The following is a 25,538-nucleotide window of genomic DNA, read 5'->3' as shown; positions in this document are numbered from 1 at the left end:
AATTGCTGGTATTCATAATGATTGCATTTTTTAAGAGTATTAATTTTAAAATGGATGTTTCATTTCTCCATAAAAAAAGAGAAAATATTTAGAAACTAAAAAACATCTGGGAAGTAATAAAAAAATGTTTATTGTAGATCTTGTAAATATTTACATTGCATAGCTTTATTTTTCATTTATTGTCATTTAAGGGTAAGAATCCAGCCATTTTAAACATCAGTGCTGGAATGTATGCGAGACTAAAAACAGGATCTCCAGTAATTGGCCGCTTTGGACCAGTACCTCCGATACTGGGAGAGGATAGCATAGGCAAGTATGGAGCTAGCAAGGAAGATAACAACCATGCTGTTAGGAACATATTCTTTTATGGTTTATAGAGCATGCAAAGACAGTGGTGAATGAATGCAAGTTTTTTTGGCAAGGCTAAGAAAACCCTTTACCCTGAGGCTTGGCAAGTGGTTATCTTTTGTTCCAAGGGAATTAAGCCATCTCTATCCAACATGGGCCTGATTCTCTACTTATTCCACTTTTATCTGTGTTTAAGCTTGAACCTTTGAACAAAATTAAGCACAATAAATATTGTTTAAAACAGATGATGCAACAAAAATGAAGAAGGTGAAGTCATGATTTGACTGAGCATGTGAACATTTAATGAATAGAACCAATTTCATTTGGATGGGGTTGTAATTTTTTAATGAAATATTAATGACCCAATGAAAAAGAATGTCATTTGTTTCATGTTTCAGACAGTACAGCATCACGGCTTATCCTGCAAGGCCTGTCAAGTGCATTCCTGTTGGACCCCTTCAATGCCAATATCAACTTACTGAACACTTCATTTGCCCCACATTACCTAGGTCTCAACCTTACCAGCCTTGCTACTGTTGGAAATGTGAGATTATCTGTTGTATTTCTGAATGAATCTACTTTTTCAGTTGTTAAACCCCGATTATATTTCTCGTTTAGAACTGAAAGGGGTATACAAAAACCAACATGTCTGTAAGTTTGCCCCAGGGTGGCATATAGCAGTTGAACTGTCAGACCATTTGTCTGTCTGTCTGTGTGTCCGTCCAAAAACTTTAACATTGGCCATAATTTGCAATATTGAATATAGCAACTTGATATTTGGCATGCATGTGCATCTCATGGAGCTGCACATTTTGAGTGGTGAAAGGTGAGGTCATCCTCCAAGGTCAAAAGTAAAAAAATACGATCCAAGGGAAGTAATAAGCTTTAAAAGGGACATAATTTCTAAACCTGCCACATGATATATTGAAAATTTATTTCAAAGCGGTGCAATAGGGGGCATTGTGTTTCTGACAAACACATCTCCTGTTCTTTAATGTTTACATTTCAATTATAACAAGGCTAATAAAACAATTTTGAAAAGGTAATCTGTCAAAATTGTACTTTAACTTACTATTCATTAGTGTGTAGAAAAATGAATATATTTCCACACATCTTGCTGTCCATTTCAGCAACTAACGGAGTTCAGCTACACTGCATTCTACAATGACTCTGCTGTTCACGCCATACCCGCCATTATCAACCTGATGAGCAATGTTATCTTCAAAACTGAAGAGGCCTTGACTGGCAAGGGGGGTAACTCCAGCTCCATAAGTGTCAGTAGCTGGCCATGGCCCACACATTTCCAGAAGACAAAATACACAGGCGGTGCATTTGCTTCTGTGATTCTACTGGCCATGGCTTTCTCAGTTATACCTTCAGGTTTTGGGGTGGATATTGTAAAGGATAGAGAGGTATGATTTGTTCATGTAGTCATTTGGTTTATGAAAATATATGTGTTTGTAGCTTTTTATGTGTTGAGCCCGATTGCAATAAAAATGTGAGTGTATGTGAGGTAATGTTTGTGTTATACTGTGCGAGCTTGTCATCTTGCAATATACATATCTCTAACAATAAATTTATAGCATGATTAACATATATGCCAGTTAAAAATAATACAATTTATAAAGTCTTCATTTGCTATCAAAGCATTTCCAAACCATCAAACACAGCACACCATTTTATTTCAGAGTAAGGTGCGTAGTCAGCTGCGTATATCTGGTGTGCCATTCTGGCTGTATTGGGCGACCTCTATAGCCGTGGATGCCCTTAAATACTCCATGCCTGCTGTACTCATTGTTACCATGACATTCGTTCTGAAGGTTGGTCTTTTGGTTTATAAACAACAATTCAGAGTTCAGATATGTGGTGCAGGGCTTTAGCCTGACGTGTTTAAAAGCTACTCATCAGAATGTATGTACAAAATATTTTGTTGAAAGAGGTACAATGTACTGTATTGTACATGTCCACTATGAAGGTCCAGTGCTTTCCACAGGCAATATAAAGACCCCTCCCCGGTATGCTTGAATTTCTAAATCAAAGTCCGTGGGGCGCCTGACGCAGTTTCTGCAACTAGCAATTCTTAAGATCAAAGCAATAATGACTTCGCTGAAAATGTTGAAAGCCGATTTACGGTCCTTTGGTAAATACATGTATCGCATTACCCATCTAAGTCCGCCTAAAGGCAGGCATCATTGTATTGGACCAATGAAAGCGCACTCTTTATGAGCTACAGCACGCATAGGCAGGTAATAACTGTAGTTAAATCATGCAGAAAACTCTTGAAGTAATGTAACTGCCCCATAAATCTTGGCCACTTTATTAGAGGAATGATGATGGTAACTGGCTGCAATGCTCGTGGAAATTATGCATTTCATGCATTAAACTGTCAAAACATTTATTCGACTTGTTACGTGTTTTAAAAATTATCTTCGAATTCATGATGCAGCTTCAAATGTTATGTTGAAATCTCCAATAAGCATAAATATATTTGTAATCCAAAACCACTCTAGAATGTTAATATTTACTTGTTCGTAATACAAAACTAACTTCCGAACTAAATGTTAACACAACGTAAACAAGTTCTAGCTTCAAATAAACAAAACTAATGTATTTCCTTTTAAGTCTTTGTCTCAATAAAAAGGCCGCAAAAAATCATGCAGCACATACAACGTCATGTAATTTGCATGGAAAGTGTGGGTGTATTGCTTGTTATATAAACACACACACTTCACGTCAGGTGATTTACGCATGTTTAGTGGCAATATTTCATCAAATCTTTAAGTAGGCACTTATGACGAAATTCATTTTATACTAACCGTAAATTTGCGGCCATAAGTCGACCTAAAAACGCTCCCAAAATTGACTTCAAAAGTCAACTCGACTTATGGATGAGGTACTAAATAAAAATAAAAATAAAAACATATTTCTGTGCCGTTTTTTTTTAAAGTAATAAATCTCCGAAGCGGAGGAATGATGACTATTTACGGTAAGGGCGACTCGTCTTTTACTTAAATGTCTGCTGATAACAAAATACTGCATGTTTACATTGGTTTTTAATTCATTAATCTTCGTAATAAGTCCAAATAAAAACATGTAAAAATAACTTCGAAAATATTAAACATTTGTGACGTACGGTAATGTGGCGAAATTTATACATAGCAATTTGTCGATTGATACATCGTCCGTTGTCTGCTAAGAACAATAGAAAATCGACTGCTTACACTTGTACCCATTTAAAGTTAATCCGTGTAAATACAAACTGTCAACAGATGCAGGTGTCTTTATGCCACCAATTATCGCTTCTCGGCCTTTTGACTAAGATCAAAGTGTAAAGTGTAGTGTTGGCATCCTTTTGATCATTTGTCTTTATTGCGTCACGCCTAAAATAGTTATCCGTTAATGATATGCAAAACGGTTCTGCTACAAACTACTTCGGATCAATCAAAAATAATTACTCTATCGTTGGATACGCCTTTAACCAATCGCTATTGTTCAACTTCACATGGTATATTTTTTGATTGGATAAAGGTGTGGTTTCGTTGATTTATTCACAACTGTCCCACAATTTATGCATAATCGTTTTCGTAAATAAATAGATCTTATCTGAGTGAAGATTTCATTCATTGTTTGATTATAATAATATTACGCACTCACCCTGGATTATTTAAAAGTGTAATTGGACATATTAAATACACAATTACTTTCAATTAGCTGCTTAGTATTATTAGATAAGACGTTTTTATAGAATGCAGAAAATATTCCTCGGGTATCTCGTGATTTACGAATATGTATATAACAGTCGAATAGCGAGCGATGCGAGTGTTGGTAAATTCACGTGTTTCATGCATAATGGCGAAAGCGTTTTTGAGAGCAAGTTACAATTATTTTGACCATATAATGAATTTCTGCGTTCAAGATTTTAACGAATTTTCACATCAATAGCACTAACATTTGAATACAAAAATATCTGCTCATAATATAAACGCTGAAAGTTATTACGTTAAATGGGAAACTAATTTTGATTTGTGAAATATATATTAAGTTCGAAATAATCAATGATATGTTATTATGATTTTGAACAATAAAATATATTTTTCGTGATAATAAATAATTGAAACGTTGAATGTTTCGTTTTAAATATATTCTTATTATTAATATCCCAAAAAATGTCAACTGCCAGTGCAAAAGCCCTCAGAACCATGACTAAAACGTCACTAAACATGTCTGAGATATTGAGGAAATTTACCCCCGACTTATGGCAGAGTCAAGGCAGAAAACCAAGTTTTTCTAGCCACATTATACCCCTCGACTTATGGCCGAGGTAGACTTATGGCCGCGAATGTACGGTAAGATAAAATTTCAGTTTATGAAATTCTTGAGCACTTTTGTCGTCAATTTTGACAAGAGTTTGCTTTTAAAAATAGAATAAACGGGATTATTGGGTAATGAAAAAAACTGAACAAGTAGTAAGTATGCACTATTAGAGTAGGGTTGGTTCGGATGTATTTGGGAATCGGTCGAGTTGGGATTCTACTATCTATACGGAAAAGGCTTTAGGCAATAAAAAATGACAATTTATAAGTATATCTTCACAATTACTTTATGGTTGTTGTTTTTAAGAGTCATGTCTCACCAAATGACGTAATTGGACTCTAAAAATGTAAAAAAAAGTATAGAGGGGGCAGTCCTCCCAGCCCCATGGGCCCCAGGGTGTCTGAAAAAAATCCCGTGGAAAACAGTGAGGTCACATGTGAAAATCAGTGCATCTCTACCTTACAAAGGTCATTAACATAAAAATACTCCATTAATATGACTAAGATAATTATTAATGTTTGTTCTAATTGAATGATACCAGTTGTGTTCATAAATTAGTTATAACCTGTTTATTTATGCTTGATTGGGAAAAATTAGGCCAAAGTCGGTATTACATTTGTTGAGTCATTTCCTAGGGAGAGCCAGTACTTGTTCTGAGAAACGTCTGTGTTGAAACATCTTCAGAATACAGCCAAACTCTTTATCAATCACACATTATTGAGTACTAGTTATACCAAGAAAATTGACTAGTATTTGCTGTTATGACATGTGCAACATAATCCATGTTTCTTCTCAAACATGTCATGTTATGTATGCATTTCCAATGAAACAAGTAAAATGGTACTTTTCTTTTATGTCTTTTAAGTTATTTAAATGCTTGGGTAGTATATATATGAGTCGCGTTCTGAGAAAACTGGGCATAATGCATGTGCCTAAAGTGTGGTCCCAGATTAGCCTGGCCAGTCCACACAGGCTACGCAGAGACGACACTTTCAGCCTAAATTGGATTTTTGCTAAGAAGAGACTTCATTTAAACGAAAAATGTCATAAAAGCGGAAAGTGTCGTCCCTGATTAGCATGTGCGAACTGCACAGGCCAACCTGGGATGACACTTTACGCACATGCACTATGACCAGTTTTTTCAGGACACGACTCAAATATATATATATATATATTTATTTTTTAATGCCTCTGGTAGGGTGGCATATAGCATTTGAACTGTCTGTCCGTCTGTCGGTCCGTCCGAAAACTTGCATGTGTATCTCATGGAGCTGCACATTTTGAGTGGTGAAAAGTCAAGGTAATCCTTCAAGGTCAAAAGTAAAAAAATACAATCCAAGGGAAGTAATAACTTTTAAAAGGGAGATAATTTCTAAACCTGCCAAATGATATATTGAAATTTTATTTCAAAGCTGCGCAATAGGGGGCATTGTGTTTCTGACAAACACATCTCTTGTTCTTGAATGTCTTGAAAATTATATCAATGTTTGGCAAATAAGTTAAAACATTTCCCAAAACTTATATAAAGTAAGTATAAATGGAGTGTCCTTTGGATGCATTCACAATTATGTGACTTCTCTATATTTGCTGTGCAGGTGGAGGTGTTTGATAGCGCCGGGTCCCTGCTGTCCCTGGTACTGCTCTGTGTTACCTACATCCCGTCCAACGTGCTCTTCTCCTACGTGTTCTCCTACATGTTCAACAGCTGGGAATCGGCACAAGCAGTACAACCCACACTCTTCATCTTTGTGAGTGGTCTTGACCTCCTGTGCAACGGAAGTCAACACTTTCCCTCTCAGTAGCACATTTTGAAATGTTAGCAGTCTAACACCTCTCTTAAAAGATTCAAGTTTTGAAGACTTAATTTGAACTCCAAAGAAACGGATGAGTAGTAAACAGCATAAACCTGAACAGCCTTCAATTTGCTCGCAGGCTGTTCTGTTTTTTGAATGTTGCATGTAGCCATTAACACTTGCTTCTGAGCAGGAAAGAGTTTAGTGCAGCTTAAGATTAACCAATAACTACATATTTGATCACAATGTCAATTTTTATTTTTAATAAAAAAAACACTTTAAAATTCAGTTTTTAGCCAGACAAATGTATACAATAAGACAGTTCAGATTTAAAAGAAAATTCTCCGTGAAAAAGCAATGCTATTCAGTTAAATAATACTGTGGAATTTACTGTAAATGTTAGCTATGACAAGAAAGAAATGATAAACCTTCTGAGTTTTGTGTTATTTACCCTTTCATCAATGATAACCTAGGATTTGAATACACTTCAACACAGTTACTTTGAAGTCATCGGGACCGTTTAAAAAACTTCGGATTAACGATAATTCGAAATAAACATTTGACAGAAGACTTCTTTGATTCTGTAAAAATAAAACGTTGTGGAATTCGCTGGGTACTGGGCCTTTCTCCAGATTGCTCGACATTTGGTTTGCAAAATAGCAACCTGGATGACTTATTTGTATCAGACATTTTGTAATGATTTTTGTTAAAAACGTAGAGTTTATATATGATGCATTTCATTTGACCACATTTACTCAGACCTTACGTGACACTTTTGTTACTAAAGAATGCAAAACTACATAAATAGTAATAATCGGCTTTTGACGACATTATAAAACAAACACGCTATGTGCAGATTACAAATGTGTTATTATCGGCTTTTGATGCCCCAAGCACAGACGACAAAGGTGTGAAATTACACTCAGTGTTTTGCAGATTTATTATTGATAATTAGTTGCGAATTATAGTATTGGGACCGACAGAATCACTTTGAATTAACGATTTCTTCAGTTTAACAAAGGTCGGATTAACAATGAATTTTTACATTAAACAAAGAAAAGAAAAAATCGGGACCCGAAAAATACTTAAAAATAACGGTGTTGAAGTGTAGATATGCTAGTTGAATACCACCACTCAAGTTGATATCCTGCTATAAATTCTAGTATTTCTTATCTTTGTTTTCACAGGGTGGGTTCATGCCATATGTGGCGGTGTCCCTGATTGATACCATGAGCAGTGAGTCTACAGCCAGCATGGTGCACTTAATTTCGTGCTGTGCCATGCCACCTTACAGCATCTTTGGAGGCATCTATTACATTGATAAGGTAGGCTCACAAAGATGTAGTGTGTGTGTTTTTCTTCAGTCCATTGTTAATGAGAAACGAATTTGTTCATTTAATAACCATGTTCATAAAATAATCGTATCTTATAAATATTCATTTTATATTTACACTGTATCTATGGGGCGACAGTTGTAAGATAAGTATCTGCAGTATTGATTTTTAGCTCGACTATTATATATGAAATGTATATAGTGGAGCTATCCTACTCACCCCGGCGTCGGCGTTCCCGTGAGCGTTGGAATGTTAAAGTTTGCGTAACACCCCAAATATTTCCAATGTCCCATGACATATTGCTTTTATATTTTGCATACTTCTTTACCAACATGATCCCAACCTATAAACAAGAGCAGACAACTGTATCAAGCATTTTGTAACATTATGGCCCTTTTTTCACTTAGATTTTCTATGTTAAAGTTTGCGTACCACCTCAAATATTTTCTATGTCCCTTGATATATTGCTTTTATATTTTGCATACTTCTTTATCAACATGACCCCAACCTATAAACAAGAGCAGACAACTGTATCAAGGATTTTGTAAGAATTATGGCCCTTTTTTCACTTAGAATATGCATATTATTGATAATTCTGTGTTAAAGTTTGCGTATCACCTCAAATATTTCCTATGTCCTCGACATATTGCTTTCATATTTTGCATACTTCTTTACCAACATTACCCCAATCTATAAACAAGAGCAGACAACTGTATCAAGCATTTTGTAACAAAAATGGCCCTTTTTGCACTTAGATTTTCTATGTTAAAGTTTGGATACCACCTCAAATATTTTCTATGTCCCTTGACATATTGCTTTTATATTTTGCATACTTCTTTACCAACATGACCCCAACCTATAAGTAAAATCAGACAACTGTATCAAGCATTTTGTTAGAATTATCGCCCTTTTTTCACTTAGAATATGCATATTATTGATAAATCTATGTTAAAGTTTGCGTACCACCTCAAATATTTCCTATGTCCTTTGACATAGTTTTTTCATATTTTGCATACTTCTTTACCAACATGACCCCAATCTATAAACAAGAGCAGACAACTGTATCAAGCATTTTGACAAAATTATGACCCCTTTTTATACTTAGATAATTGAACATTTGGTTAAGTTTTGTGTTTTGGTCCATTTTAATCCTAAAGTATCATAGCTGTTACTTTTTAGACTTGGAAAACACGCTAACTTTCATAAGGGGACTGTACAGGGCAAGTTGCATAACTCTGGTTGGCTTTTTAACGGAATTATGGCCCTTTTTGTCTTTGTATTTTTGAATATTTAGTTAAATTTTGTGTTTAGATCCACTTTACTTCTAAAGTATCAAGGCTATTGCTTTCAAACTTCAAATACTTTCTTACTATCATGATGTTACTCTACCTGGCAAGTTGAATTTGACCTTGACCTTTGAATGACCTTGACTCTCAAGGTCAAATTAATAAATTTTACATAAATTGACATTACTTCTTTATTAATGATCACACTTTATTCATACTTTGACAAAACAATACTTACAAGACGTACCACAATGGCCTCCACCCAAACCATTCCCCACTCCCCACCCCAGAATCCCCCCCCCCCCCAAAAAAAAAACAAACTTTTAACAAAATAATAATATTTGTTTATTTTGTTTATTTTTATTGAAAGATCATCTATTAAATGACCTCACACCCACATTATACCCCCTTCTCCATTATGGCTTACGTTATACTGTCAAGCACTCGCATTGTTGAGTTTTTGCCCTGTCTGTTTGTTGGTTTATTTGTTTGCGTCAAACTTTAACATTGGCCATAAAGTTAGCAATATTGAAGATAGCAACTTGATATTTGGTATGCATGTGTATCTCATGGAGCTGCACATTTTGAGTGGTGAAAGGTCAAGGTCATCCTTCAAGGTCAAAGGTAAAATATATGGGGGAGACAGAGTGTTTTACAAACACATCTTGTTGAAATATGCAGTTTTTGTTAACACCTCAAGAGGAACAATTTTAGTTTTTGCTGGCTGTGTGGTGATTGACTGCTAAGATTATTGAAAAAAAATGATGGAACCTGACACACAGACACATCTTGGGCCAAATATTTAAGCCTCAATCTTTTAAAATGGGCTCTAATGCATGTGGTGTAAGTGTTGTCTTGCAGTCCTAGCTTATAACCCTGTGGAGACACTTCACTCTCATGCATCAAGCCTCATTTTCAAAGTGCGTGGCTCATTTGTATAAACGGGAGGGACAATAAAAATATTCCACTGTGAACTGCTTGCAGGTGTACAGAGTTGCAACCATGAAGATGGAGGTGAACAAGATTGCTTTTGGAGAGTACTTTACTGCCAATATACTTGTGGCCATTCTCCTGGTAAGTTAATCTTTCAAAAATAATTTGTTTGTTGGTTTATGTGGATTTTTTTACCTTTTTCAACTGAACTTCAGTCATGTCATGGCATTACGTTAACCTTACACTGTTTCCTGTTAATCTTACACTGTTTCCTGTTAACCTTACACTGTTTCCTTTTAAATATGGTTTTCCAGTTCTCATTACGCATTCATATGCCTGCTACTGACAACTACTGTACTGAATCAAATATATGGGAATACTGGTCATAGAAATAAGTCAATTATCAATCCATACACAAGCTATGGTTTGGAACCTCTTTCCTCAGATTTTTAGTCCAAAGCACTACTTATTTGGTTACCTATCCATATAGCTGGTCAAGTTTCTCTGTTATATGAACTACATCATTCGAAAATGTGTCTTACGCTATATGCAGCCAGCGTAGCTCCATACCCGCCTGCACATCATCCCAGTCAGATGTGGAGCTACCCTGTCCCCTTTTCAGTCACGTAAGGTTTTGTGGCCTCATTAGCCGACTTAGAAACATTCTGTGTTTATTTCTATATTGATGACTGAGTCTTGTTTCTGAGTCTTGACAATTATCTTACAGTGTGCTTTTTTCTAAGCCTTATTGATATATATATATAAGAGAAACTGGTCAGTAGGATTGAATCTAGGAAAATTCATGAACATGAAAACAAGGATTACACATAAGAAACTTATTTATGATTAGTATTAAGTTTTTAGCTCATCTATTTTTTGAAAAAAAATTATGAGCTATTGTCATCACCTTGGCGTCGGCGTCTGCGTCGGCGTCTGCGTCGGCGTCGGCGTCCGGTTAAGTTTTGCGTTTAGGTCCACTTTTCTCATAAAGTATCAATGCTATTGCATTCAAACTTGGTACACTTACTTACTATCATGAGGGGACTGGACAGGCAAAGTTAGATAACTCTGGCGTGCATTTTGACTGAATTATGTGCCCTTTTTATACTTAGAAAATTGACAATTTTGGTTAAGTTTTGCGTTTAGGTCCACTTTTTTCAGAAAGTATCAATGCTATTGCATTCAAACTTGGTACACTTACTTACTATCATGAGGGGACTGGGCAGGCAAAGTTAGATAACTCTGGCATGCATTTTGACAGAATTATGTGCCCTTTTTATACTTAAAAAATTGAAAATTTTGGTTAAGTTTTGTGTTTAGGTCCATTTTATTCCTTAAGTATCAAAGCTATTGCTTTCATACTTGAAACACTTACTAACTATCATAATGGGCCTGTGCAGGCAAAGTAATGTAACTCTGACTGGCATTTTGACAGAATTATGTGCCCTTTTTATACTTAGAAAATTGAAAATTTGGTTATGTTTTGTGTTTAGGTCCACTTTATTCCTAAAGTATCAAAGCTATTGCTTTCATACTTGCAACCATTATTAACTATCGTAAGGGGACTGTGCAGGCAAAGTTATGTAACTCTGACTGGCATTTGGACGGAATTATGGGCCCTTTATACTTAGAAAATTGAAAGTTTGGTTAAGTTTTGTGTTTTGGTCCACTTTACCCCTAGAGTATTATAGATATTGCTTTCATACTTGGAACACTCGCAAACTATCATAAGGGTACAGTAAAAGGACAAGTTGCATAACTCTGGATGTCATTTTTACGGAATTATGGCCCTTTTTTTACTTAGTAACTTTGAATATATGGTTAAATTTTGTGTTTCGATCCACTTTACTTCTTAAGTATCAAGGCTATTGCTTTCAAACTTCAAATACTTTCATGCTATCATGAGGTTACTGTACCTGGCAAGTTGAATTTTACCTTGACCTTTGAATGACCTTGACTCTCAAGGTCAAATTATTAAATTTTGCTAAAATTGCCATAACTTCTTTGTTTATGATTAGATTTGATTGATACTTTGACAAAACTACTCTTACCTGACATACCATAATAGACTCCACCCAAACCATCGCCCGTGCCCCCCCCTCCCCCCCCCCCCATTTTTTTTTTACGGTTAAAAAACTAAACTATTTATTTTGATTATTTTATGTTTGAAATACCGTCCAACCATCGCACCCAAGAAACACCCCCCCCACCCCCCCCCCCTCCCCCCACCCCCCACCCGAATCCCCCCCCCCCCCCTAAATTTTTTTTTTTTTTTTTTTTTTGTTAAGATCACAAATTACCACCACAACCCTCACACACTATACCCCCCCCCCCCCCCACCTCACCCCCCCCCCCCCCCCAATTTATGTTTTTTGAAACGGTTACAAAACACAAATATTTATTTTTATTATTTTATGTTTGAAATACCGTCCAACCATCGCACCCAAGAATCCCCCCCCCCCCCCACCCATCCCCCACCCCCCCCCCCCCCCCCTCCCCGATTTTTTTTTCCTTTTTTTCGCATTTTTGGAAGATAATGTAATAAATGTCCACACCCCCACACAATGCACCCCTCTTCTATCCACCCCTCCCTCCTTTGTGATTGAAAATGATAGTCCCTTCACCTTTAAAAAGAAAATAGATGAGCGGTCTGCACCCGCAAGGCGGTGCTCTTGTTTAAATTTGAAATAATTGTTGTTTTGGCTGTTTGATGTTTATTTTCCATGGTAAACCTTATTAGCTCCACTGGCCAGAGGCCAGCGGGGCTTATGTCATGGTCCTGTGTCCGTTGTGCGTGCGTCCGTGCGTGCGTTTACTTTTCCTTAAAACATCTTCTCCTAAACTAGTGGTCCAATTCTGATGAAATTTCTCAGGAATGTTCCTGGGGTGAACCTCTTTCAAATTTGTTCAAATTATGCCCCTGGGGTCAAATTTGACCCTGTCCAGGGGTTCACAAAAATGAAAATTTGCTTATATAAGGCCGATTTGGTGAAAACTTTCAAAATCTTCTTGTCCATAACCATTGGGCCTAGGGCTATCAAATTTGGTATGTAGAGACATCTAAAAGTCCTTTACCAAATTTCTTCAAATTATGCCCCTGGGGTCAAATTTGACTCTGCCCGGGGGGTCACAAAATTGAACATATGTTTATATAAGGCCTTGTTTGTGAAAACTTTCATAATCTTCTCGTCCATAATCATTGGGCCTAGGGCTATCAAATTTGGTATGTAGAGACATCTAATAGTCCTCTACCAAATTTCTTCAAATTGTGCCCCTGGGGTCAAATTTGACCCTGCCCTGGGCCTCACAAAATTGAACATATGCTTATATAAGGCCTATTTTGTGAAAACTTTCAAAATCTGCTCTTCCATAACCATTGGGCCTAGGGCTAATAAATTTGGTATGTAGAGACATCTAATAGTCCTCTACCAAATTTCTTCAAGTTATGCCCCTGGGGTCAAATTTGACCCTGCCCTGGTGTCACAAAATTGAACATATGCTTATATAGGGTCTATTTTGTGAAAACTTAAAAAATCTTCTTGTCCATAACCATTGGGCCTAGGGCTACCAAATTTGGCATGTAGTGACATCTTATAGTCCTCTACCAAGTTTTTTTCAAATTATGCCCCTGGGGTCAAGTTTGACCCTGCCCCAAGGGTCACAAAATTGAACATATGCTTATATAAGGCCTATTTTGTGAAACTTTAAAATCTATGTAGTGACATGTAATAGTTCTCTTCTTAGTTTGTTAAAATTACTGTAGGTTTCCACGTATAGCGCGCTCCCGTGTATAGCGCGCAGGCTGTTTTTTAAATGCAAAAATGGAGATTTTTTTTTTAAAGACAATAAAACCACCAAATCGGACCGAAAATGGCCGCCATTTTACTATTGCACAATCCAATCATCCGGGGCTTTGGAAAGCTTAATTAAGCATTCAAAAAATAGGAAGCGTCATTATGATTAGGAGCATGGGTTGCATAGCACTATACTTTTCTGACAATTTTGTAATTTTCTATTAAAAGATTAACAGTCCACGTGCATTTTGTGAAAAACGTGAGAAAATAAGAATAAGTGTACATCGTGTGATTTTCCTCTGGGAAAGCATGGGCATTACCGGTAAATTTGAATGTCGCATGGGAGACAGGGATACAGTTGTTGAGGTACACCACTGTTGAACGTTCAATATTTATACACACAAAATGCAATTTCATATCTTCACGTTCTCAAGTGTCAATTAGTGTCTCAAATGTCAATTAGCGTCGTGACAAGTCGTGGCACATATTACTCAATAACATCCGCCAATTACGAAGTGCAAAATGACCCCCTTTCACACCTACCGTGACCCGCAAAAAAGACCTCGTTCGCACCTACCCTTGCCTGCTCTCCGGACTGTCGAAAACAATCCCCATCGGAATTCATCAATAAAGAAATGTAAAAACACAAACAAAGAAATGTCAGCAAGTTTATTCAAACAAAGTTATTTTTGACCAAAACTTCTTCTACCGCATTCATATCTACCAGTAACGACTTCATGTTGTTTCGACAATGGCCCCTCAGTCTGTACGATTATAGGGTGGTAGTTTTCCAGAAAAAACATGGCGGCCATTTTTATTATTTACGATTACACAACATATTTTGTACCAATTTAGCAGCCAGGATAGCGTTGTATCAATGTATAGCGCGCACCAGCTTTTTAATTTGAATTTTGGAGGTAAAACACTGCGCGCTATATGTGGAAACCTACGGTATGCCCCTGGGGTCAAATTTGAAACTGCCCCGGGGGTCACACAATTGAATATATGCTTATTAAGGTCTTATTTTTTGAAAACTTTAAAATCTTCTTGTCCATAAATATTGGGCCTTAGGCTACCAAATTTGGTATGTAGTGACATCTTATAGTCCTTTACCATGTTTGTTCAAATTATGCCCCTGGGGTCAAGTTTGACCCTGCCCTGAGGGTCACAAAATTAAACATATGCTTATATAATGCCTATTGTGTTAAAACTTTAAAAATCTTTTGTCCATAACCATATGGCATAGGGCTACCAATTTTGGTATGTAGTGACATGTAATAGTTCTCTTCTTAGTTTGTTCAAATTATGCCCCTGGGGTCAAATTTGAAACTGCCCCGGGGGTCACAAAATTGAATAAATGCTTATAAAGGGCTTATTTTGTGAAAACTTTAAAATCTTTTTGTCCATAACCATTGGGTTTAGGGCTACCAAATTTGGTATGTAGTGACATCTTATAGTCCTCTACCAAGTTTGTTCAAATTATGCCCCTGGGATAAATTTGACCCTGCCCTGGGGGGTCACAAAATTTAACATATGCTTATATAAGGCCTATATTGTGAAAACTTTTAAAATCTTCTTGTCAATAAACATTGAGCCTAGGTCTACCAAATTTGGTATTTAGTGAAATCTTAAAGTTCTCTACCAAGTTTGTTCAAATTATTCCCCTGGGGTCAAATTTGACCCTGCCCCGGTGGATCACAAAATTGAAAATATGCTTATATAAGGCCTATTTTGTGAAAACTTCAAAAATCTTCTTGTCCATAACCATCCAGCCTAGGGCTTTCAAATTTGGTATTTAGTGACATCTTATAGTTCTCTACCAAATTTGTTCAAATTTTATCCATGGGGTCAAATTTGAACCAGCCCTGGGGGTCACAAAATTGAACATATGCTTATATAATGCCTATTTTGTGAAAACTTAAAAAAAAAATCTTGTCCATAACCATTAGGCCTAGGGCTACACAATTTGGTATGTAGTGACATTGTATAGTCCTTCACTTAGTTTGTTCAAATTATGCCCCAGGAATCAAATTTGACCCTGCCCTGGGGGCCACAAAATCAATTATATTCTTATATAGTGCCTATTTTGTGAAAACTTTAAAAATCTATCTGTCCTTAACCATAAGGCATAGAGCTACCAAATTTGGTACGTAGTGACATCTAATAGTTCTCTACCAAGTTTGTTCAAATTATGCCCCTTGGGTCAAATTTGACCCTGCCCGGAGGGTCACAAAACTGAACATACGCTTATATGGGACCTATTTTGTGAAAACTTTAAAAACCTTTTTGTCCATAACCATTGGGTCTAGGGCTACCAAATTTGGTATGTAGTGAAGTCTTATAAACCTCTATCAAATTTGTTCAAATAATGGCTCTGGGGTTAACTTTGACCCTGCCCTGGGGGGTCACAAAATTGAATAAATGCTTATAAAGCGCCTATTTTGTGAAATCTTTAAAAATCTTCTCGTCGAAAACCATGCAGACTATGGCTACCAAACTTGGTATGCAGTAACATCTTATAGTCCTCTACCTTTGGGTCAAATTTTACCCTGACCCGCGGGTCACAAAATTGAACATTATATACGCTTATATCTTGCTTGTTTTGTGAAAACTTTAAAAATATTCTTGTCCTTAGCTCTAGGACCTAGGGCTACCATATTTTGTATGTACATGTAGTGAGATGTAGTAGTCCTCTACAAAGTTTGCTCAAATTATGCCCCTGGGGTTAAATTTGACCAAGCCCAGGTGGTCACAAAAGTGTACATGTGCTTAAATAGGGCCTATATTTAAGTATTTGCACATGCAGAGAATATTTGTTTCAGCCTTTTTTCAGCAGTGGTGCGATACAGGGCCATCATGGCCCTCTTGTTAAACATAAATGTTAGGAATATTTATTAAAAAAAAAATTAAATACATAAAGCATTCTTATATAAAGTTTGTCTATATTACAGCCTATACTGCAAGTGTTGGTGAACTTTGTCCTGCTAAGAGTCCTAGATGTGAGGGACACTGGTGGGTCAGTGGCAGACGCCTTTGGTTGCCTGGCAGCAAGGAAGCCTCATTCTGAGTACGCAAACATTGACGATGTCACCAGTGATGTCAATGAAGATGATGATGTCATTGAAGAGAGGCAGAAGGTGAATGACATCAAACATCAAGCTGAGGTATGTTATCTGACAACAAGAAAATAAAAAAATAAAAATTTATCATATGGCCATTTAATTTATCATATGGCCAACCTTACAATAATGGTAATCATTTTAAATTTATATTAGCCATTTAATTTAAAGGATTTTATTTAATGCTTTCCGGTGGTTTATAGAGAAATGTCAGTGAATTAAAACTGATAATTTCACTGTTTCTAACAGTGAAAATTATCAGTGAAAATTATCGATAATTTTCATTGTTTACTGTGAAATGACGTCATTTTTTTTGACGAAATCACGTCATTATCCAAGCAAAATTCTTTGGTTGAACTCTTTAACAATGTATATAAACTGTGAAAAAAAAAGCATAAAATAAAAAGAAAATTTGTTGGATTCGGTGGAATATTGATTTTAATTCACTAGTGATCATAGAAAATATATTCTATGATCACTTGTGAATTAAAATCGATAATCCACCGAATCCTACAAATATCCTCTATATAATCGAAGATACATGGCCATATTTCTATATACCCATATCTATTTGGCCTATTTTAGGCAGGCATCTAGCTGATATATTGAGAATATTGACACAAAGGGCGATAGCTGAAATGAAAGAATAGCTTTAATTCACACAAAAAAAGAATTGTATTTGACAAAAAAGGAAAGCAAACGATCATTTTGAGTTAGCACAATATAAGTATGTAGGGAGGCAATAACAAACAAAGATATTTTTTATGTTGGCCTTAGCTCGCTAAGATTTAGTTAGTGTAAATACCTGGGAGATTGCATTAATCTGCACAGGGGATCAATTAAGTATCATGAGGCACTGATATACCCAGGTGAATTTTTGAAACATTTTCAGAAATTATGAGTGTTCTTTTATGTAAAGGTTTTCAATCTACAGACTAACATTGGCAACTAGGCAATTGGTTGGAACGGCACTTTGCTCATTTGCCGTCCGCATCGTGCTAAAACCTTAACATTTTGTCAAGGTTTTGAACATTGGCTCTAAACTCAAAGTGCTTCAACCTACAACTTTGAAACTTCATATGTAGCTGCACCTTGATGAGTTCTACATGCCACACCCATTTTTGGGTCACTAGGTCAAAGGTCAAGGTCATTGTGACCTCTAAAAAAAAAAAAAAAAAAATCGGATAAGCTTTCATTTATTCAAAACTGCACCCGCAGCAGAGCATGGCGCCCATTATGCGGTGCTCTTGTTTTGTACATGTTTGCACTATATTCATAGCTTTTTTTAAACCAGGTTTTCCGAAGGAAATTAACCAGGTTTTCCGAAGGAAAAAACTGGTTATTAGATTGGCGAATGCGGGCGGGCTGGCTGGCTGGCTGGCGGGCGGGCGAACCAAGCTTGTCCGGGCCATAACTTTGTCGTTCATTGTGAGATTTTAAAATCATTTGGCACATTTGTTAACCATCATTAGACGGTGTGTCGCGCGAAAAAATTGCGTCAATATCTCCAAGGTCAAGGTCACACTTTGAGTTCAAAGGTCAAAAATAGCCATAAATGATCTTGTCTTGATTATAACTATGTCATTCATTATGAGATTTTAAAATCATTTGGCACATTTGTTCACCATCATGGGACGGTGTGTCGCACGAAAGAATCACGTCAATATCTCCAATGTCAAGGTCGCCACGACTAAAAATAGATTTATTTTAAAACAAACTTACAAAGGGGGTTAATTTTGTTTGTTCATTTCAAAAGTTCTGTTTGAGTTGTCTCCCTTTATCAGATTTTTTTTCACAATGAAAACCTGGTTTTGTGACAATTTTGTCCCTTGTTATAATTTAGTATATTTGACACTCGTATTAGACTATGCTGTAATGATGTATTTTAAAGTGAATGTCAATATAATAAAGAGGTGAAACTTCTGTTGTTCCAGCAGTATTTTTCTCGTATTTTACACACACATGGTCCTTTATTTATGGCAAGTTACCATTATCAGTGCTAAACTAATTATTGAAAAGACACATTTCATTCTCTCATCTCTATTAAAATTGTGAAAATTGAGTTGAACAATTGTCAAATTCAGTTTGTTATAAATTAGTATAGTAAAAGCATGTTTAAAACTTACATGAGTTGCATTTAAATAGATTGTCTTGAAATAATGCATTACAATAATATTTTCATTGTCTAGACACTTTTTCTTTCAACTTATAGAAACTTACATTCAAATCATCTGATCAACAACATTCAGATGGATGAACTCTATCTCAAATCATAGAAATGTAGTACCATTGTCAAAACCTTGTCTCTCTTATGTTAAAAAAAATATAAAACATATTGAAGCAGTTAAAAAAAGACATAACATACTGACAAAATCCGGATTTTAATATAACATATTTTTACACCATAATATTGCATAAACTGAATTTTCGTGATGTAAACTAAGCATAAACATTGTTCATTTTTAGCTCACCTGAGCACAATGTGCTTATGGTGAGCTTTTGTGATCTCCTTTTGTCCGTCGTCTGTCCTACGTAAAACTGCATCAACATTTGCCTTGTTAACACTCAAGAGGCCTCTTTGTTTGTCCGATCTTCATGAAATTTGGTCAGAAGGTTTGTGCCAATAATATCTTGGAGTTCAAAAGTGTTCTGGTTGGTTGAAAAACATGACCACCAGGGGGCAGGGCATTTTTCCATATATGGCTTAAGTAAAACCTTGTTAACACTCTAGAGGCCACATTTATTGTCAAATCATCACGAAACTTGGTCAGAAAGTTTGTCCCATTAATATCTTGGATGAGCTTGAAAATGGTTCCAGTTGCTTGAAAATCATGGCCATCAGGGGTTTGGCACTTTTCCTTGTATAGCTATTAATTGAGTAGAACCTTGTAAACACTCTAGTGGCCATATTTATGGTCCAATTTTTATGAAACTTGGTCAAAACATTTTTTCTAATGATATCTTGGATGATTTCGAGGTTGGTTCTGGTCTGTTAAAAAACATGGAAGCCAGGGGGCTTGGTATTTTTGCTTATATGGCTATATATGGATATAGTAAAACCCTGTTAACACTCTAGAGGCCACATTTATTGTCCGACCTTTATCAAATTTGGTTTGACAATTTTTCCCCATAATATCTTGGACCAGTTTGAAAATGGTTTTGGTTTGTTTAAAAACATGGCCACTAGGAGGCTTGGCATTTTTTCGTATATGGCTATAGTAAAAACTTGTTAATACTCTAAAAGTCACATATATTGTCCAATCTTCATGAAACTTGGTCAGAACAATTGTTCTTATAATATCATCAATTCTAAAATGGTTCTGGTCTGTAAAAAACATGGCCCCCAGAGGGCAGGGCATTTTTAGCTCATCTATTTATTTATTTTAAATTATGAGCTATTGTCATCACCTTGGCGGTGGCGTCAGCGTCCGGTTAAGTTTTGCGTTAAGGTCCACTTTTCTCAGAAAGTATCAATGCTATTGCATTCAAACTTGGTACACTTACTTACTATCATGAGGGGACTGGGCAGGCAAAGGTAGATAACTCTGGCGTGCATTTTGACATAATTATGTGCCCTTTTTATACTTAGAAAATTGAAAATTTTGGTTAAGTTTTGTGTTTAGGTCCATTTTATTCCTTAAGTATCAAAGCTATTGCTTTCAGACTTGCAACACTTACTAACTATCATAAGGGGACTGTGCAGGCAAAGTTATGTAACTCTGACTTGCATTTTGACAGAAATATGTGCCCTTTTTATACTTAAAAAATTGCAAATTTGGTTAAGTTTTGTGTTTAGGTCCACTTTATTCCTACAGTATCAAAGCTTTTGCTTTCATACTTGCAACACTTATTAACTATCACAAGGGGACTGTGCAGGCAAAGTTATGTAACTCTGACTGGCATTTAGACAGAATTATGGGCCCTTTATACTTAGAAAATAGAAAATTTGGTTAAGTTTTGTGTTTTGGTCCACTTTACCCCTAAAGTATCATAGATATTGCTTTCATACTTGGAACACTCGCAAACTATCATAAGGGTACAGTAAAAGGACAAGTTGCATAACTCTGGTTGTCATTTTTACGGAATTATGGCCCTTTTTTGACTTAGTAGCTTGAATATATGGTTAAATTTTGTGTTTCGATCCACTTTACTTCTAAAGTATCAAGGCTATTGCTTTCAAACTTCAAATACTTTCATGCTATCATGAGGTTACTGTACCTGGCAAGTTGAATTTTACTTTGACCTTTGAATGACCTTGACTCTCAAGGTCAAATTATTAAATTTTGCTAAAATTGCCATAACTTCTTGATTTATGATTAGATTTGATTGATACTTTGACAAAACTACTCTTATCTGACATACCACAATAGACTCCACCCAAACCATCCCCCGTGCCCTCCCCCCCCCCGAATCCCCCCCTGAATTTTTATTTTATTTTTTTATTAAGATCATCTCACAAATGACCACCACACCCTCACACTATACCCCCCCCCCAAAAAATTATATTTTTTTGAAACGGTTAAAAAAACACAAATATTTATTTTTATTATTTTATTTTTGAAATACCGTCCAACCATCGCACCCAAGAATCCCCTCCCCCCCCCACCCCCCCCCCCCCTTCCACCCCGAAATTATTATTTTTTGTTTTTGCACTTTTATTTTCGCATTTTTGGAAGATAATGTAATAAATGTCCACACCCCCACACTATTCACCCCTCTTCACTCCACCCCTCCCTCCTTTGTGATTGAAATTAAGAGTCCCTTCACCTTTAAAAAGAAAATAGATGAGCGGTCTGCACCCGCAAGGCGGTGCTTTTGTTCCTTATATGGCTTAAGTAAACCTTGTTCACACTCTAGAGGCCACATTTATTGTCCAATCATCATTACACTTTGTCAGAAGATATGTCCCAGTGATATCTTGGATGAGTTGGAAAATGGTTCCTGTTGCTTGAATTGGGACATTTTTCCTTATATGGCTATGTATTTCTATTGTAAAACTTTGTTAACACTCTAGAGGCAACACTTATTGTCTGATCTTAATGAAACTTGGTCAGAAGATTTTTTCCAATCATATCTTGAACAAGTTTGAAAATTGTTCCGGCTGGTTGAAAAACATGGCCGCAAGGGGCGGGGCTTTTTTAGCTCACCTGATTGCTCAGGTGAGCTTTTGTGACCGGTCTTTGTCCATCGTCCATCCGTCCGTCCGTTAACATTTGTTCGTAAACACTCTAGAAGCCACATTTATTGTCCGATCTTCATGAAACTTGGTCAGAAGCTTTGTCTCAATGAAATCTCGGTCAAGTTCCAAACTGGGTCATGCCGGGTCAAAAACTAGGTCAATAGGTCGAAAAAAAGAAAACAATTGTCACATTTCATGCCCAATCTTCATGAAACTTTGTCAAAATGTTTGTCTTAATGATATGTTGGTTGAGTTAAAAAGTGGTTCCGGTCCGTTGAAAAACATGGCCGCCAGTGGGCGGTGCAGTTTTCCTTATTCGGCTTTAGAGAAACCTTGTGAACACTCTGGAAGTCACAATTTTTGCCCAAACATCATGAAAGTTGGTCAAAACAGTGGTTTTATTGATTTCTCGGACGAGTTCGAAAATTGTCGAGATCTGTGAAAAAACATGGCTGCCATTGGGCGGGGCATTTTTCTCTATATGTATATAGTGAAAACATGTCAATACTCTAGAAGTCACAATTTTGGCCCAATTTTCATGAAATTTGGTAAGAACATTTTTGAGCTCACCTGATTGCTCAGGTGAGGTTTTAGGATTGGTCTTTGTCCGCTGTCTGTCTGTCCACATTTGGTTTGTAAACACTCTAGCATTCACATTTTTCAAGCATTCTTTATCAAAGTTGCTGAAAGATCTCAGTCAAGTTTGATGATGAGCAAAATCACATAATTAATGCCATAATTATTGCCCTTAGATTGTCCAAATTGTCATTATATTATACAAAATCCTTGTAAGCAAAGTTTGATGTTTGGGGGGGGGGGGGGGGGGGGTCAACTCAAAATATAGGTCACCATTTCAAATCTTACAAAAACAAAAACACTCCCTACGCCAGAGTTTTGGTTCAATAATGATGAAACTTGACCAGGATGTTTGTCTGGTCAATATTTAGGTCATGTTTGTATATCTAGGTCATGTTTGACATTAGGTCAAGATTTAATGAACTGACTCCTCTAAGGTGAGCGAACTAGGGCCATCTTGGCCCTCTTGTTTTAAATATTTTTATAGTAAAATCTTGTTAACACTCATTTATTCTCCAATCTCTATAACTTTTTGTCAGAACATTTGTTTTAATGATATCTTGGATCAGTTTGAAAATAAGTGTAGTCTGTTGAAGAACATGGTTTCCAGGGGTTGGAATTTATCCTTGTTTGGCTATAGTAAAACTTGTAAGCACTCTTAAAGTTATTTATAGTTCACTCTTCATGAAACTTGGTCAGAACATTTGTTCTAATGATATCTTGTGGCTTCACAGAACATGTCAGTTCCTTTAAATATCAGGTGAGTGACTTTCAGGCAATCTTGTTATAATAACAATTTTTCATATTAATGTTAAACCTTTAAAGTGCTAGTGGTTTTCCCAGTAGGGCGAAGGGGGATGGTGCAGTACATTCAAAAAGGGCATTTTAAAGCACAGTTTAGGCAAAGCAGGGCCAAACGTTCCATGAAAACCAGTTTTTGGTAGGAACATGTTATTGCATAATTGGCAGATGCGGGAACAAATATTTAAATATAAACAAAAACACTAGAGTGTAATTTATGAATTTAACTTACTTTAACTATTTTATACAACATTATAATTCTAATGATAATCTTGTCAGATGTTTGAACTTTGTGAGTTAACTGGACGCCAATTTGCAAACACTCGTTTCCATAACATACATCCACTATATAAATAATTGATAACTTGATAACTAATAAATAAGTAGTTTGTTGTTTGTATCTAAAACGTTATATGCATTGTTAATTATCACAGCCATTTCATTAATCCCTAATAACTATGGTGTCAATCGTTAATTTAATTGTTATTTGTCATTTTTGCTGAGAGTCACAATGTATTTTCTATGTTGTCCGCAATCTTGCTTAAAATGATGTGAGAGACATGTGCGCAGCTATGATGGCAGAGTAAAATCGTATGTGTCAGACTAAATTTTTAATTCACATTTTGTTTAATTAGTATACGGTACAATAATTATTTCAATAAGTATCTAAAACACCAATGAAGATACAGCTTGTTTTATTGATATTATAAATGTTTTGAAATTACTGTATTATACATGAAATGCACAATTTCCATGAGGATTACACTTGTTTTTATGCATATTGTTTTTGGCCTGTCTGTCATTCTGTCTCCAAACTTTAACCTTGGTTAAACTTTTGCAATAACTTTTGCAATATTGAAGATAGCAACTTGATATTTGGCATGCATGTGTATCTTATGGAGCTGCACATTTTGAGTGGTGAAAGGTCAAAATCATCCTTCAAGGTCAAAGGTCAAATATATGGCTTCAAAGCGGTGTAATAGGGGATCCACCCATGACTAATTCACAACAGCGTGCATCTTCGCTACCTTGAAACAATATTCTGCTACTACTCAGCTTAAAAGTTTGGTCATGATCGAGGCAGTTAAGATGTTACCAATAAGGGCGTGTGACGGCTTTTGCATTTGAAAATGGCAAAGTGGCACTTCAGAAATTCAGCATGGTGCTGTGCCACACAATAAAAGACCTGTCAAAAACATTGAGTGCCAACATCATTGACAGTTTATGTAAGGTCGCATAAATATATCATATTATCAAAGTGAGGTTTTTACTTGCATAATGCTGGATTCTCCTTCCAATTATAACCTGTATTTGTTGAGTTAACATTTCTGTCCAAATTGTAAAATGATTGAGTACAGAGAGATAATGATCATAAGTTAATAAATCCACTCATAGAACTACCCTAATTACTCTATGTTTTCGGACACTTAAAAATAAATAGTTTTGTTCATGTCCGAAAAAAAAAATACGCTAAATATTCACAAAATACTGGTGCCCGAAAACTTTGAGTCGAAAATTGAAATGTTGGAAATAGCGTCAATTGTATCAACGACTACCGGTAATATCACACGCTTGTAAAATACTATGCTGTATAGTATAAATTACAGTTTGAGTTATATATGTTTGCACTGCATTTTAAATACTTTTAAATGCTTAATTTATTTGACAGAAAGTTACTACAAGGTTGTACTTTGACCAACGAGTTCATAGATGAGCATGTGATGTACCAATACTCCCTAGTATGAACCTGTAATTGACGCAATAAAAAAGCAAACTTTGAATTCTTTGTTTGTTCATTTCCGATAGTTGTTGTCTAACACGTTCCATTGTTCGTAAAACTTGGAATAGGGTGCATCACACTTTGAAGCGTTTAGTATTTGTCATTAAACAATTGTTTAATACTGGTTTACAAGGTTATTTATCCAATAACGCAAATGTAATTGTCCGTTGCCCTCAGGCACTCACCTGCCATGTTTATGATGTTAATTTGGTTGTAAAACCTCATGATCCAAGTGTCATTTGATGTTGAAAAAAGGACACAAATTTGGTAAAGTAGCGCTG

The 25,538-nt window shown here is 36.0% G+C and overlaps 1 protein-coding gene across 9 annotated transcripts in view; it reads left to right on the top strand.

Annotated features, from left to right (window-relative positions):
* LOC127876064 (cholesterol transporter ABCA5-like) overlaps positions 1-25,538 on the top strand; it is a 106,379-nt gene that overhangs the window by 54,939 nt on the left and 25,902 nt on the right. For 7 of the 9 annotated variants that reach the window (XM_052420921.1, XM_052420923.1, XM_052420922.1 and 4 more), the window contains exons 18-25: positions 192-309; positions 747-892; positions 1,479-1,760; positions 2,037-2,168; positions 6,258-6,410; positions 7,643-7,780; positions 10,060-10,149; positions 16,754-16,966. In XM_052420921.1, coding sequence (XP_052276881.1) covers positions 192-309; positions 747-892; positions 1,479-1,760; positions 2,037-2,168; positions 6,258-6,410; positions 7,643-7,780; positions 10,060-10,149; positions 16,754-16,966 — 1,272 coding nt within the window. Of the gene's footprint in view, positions 1-191; positions 314-746; positions 893-1,478; positions 1,761-2,036; positions 2,169-6,257; positions 6,411-7,642; positions 7,781-10,059; positions 10,150-16,753; positions 16,967-25,146; positions 25,259-25,538 lie in introns of those variants that run through there. The other 2 variants (XM_052420929.1, XM_052420925.1) reach the window with 2 other exon arrangements.

The sequence above is a fragment of the Dreissena polymorpha genome, chromosome 4 (genome assembly GCF_020536995.1).
Source record: "Dreissena polymorpha isolate Duluth1 chromosome 4, UMN_Dpol_1.0, whole genome shotgun sequence".
NCBI classification, from domain to species: domain Eukaryota; kingdom Metazoa; phylum Mollusca; class Bivalvia; order Myida; family Dreissenidae; genus Dreissena; species Dreissena polymorpha.
The sequence above is the reverse complement of the archived record's forward strand: the minus strand, read 5'-3'. Positions and strand labels throughout refer to the sequence as shown.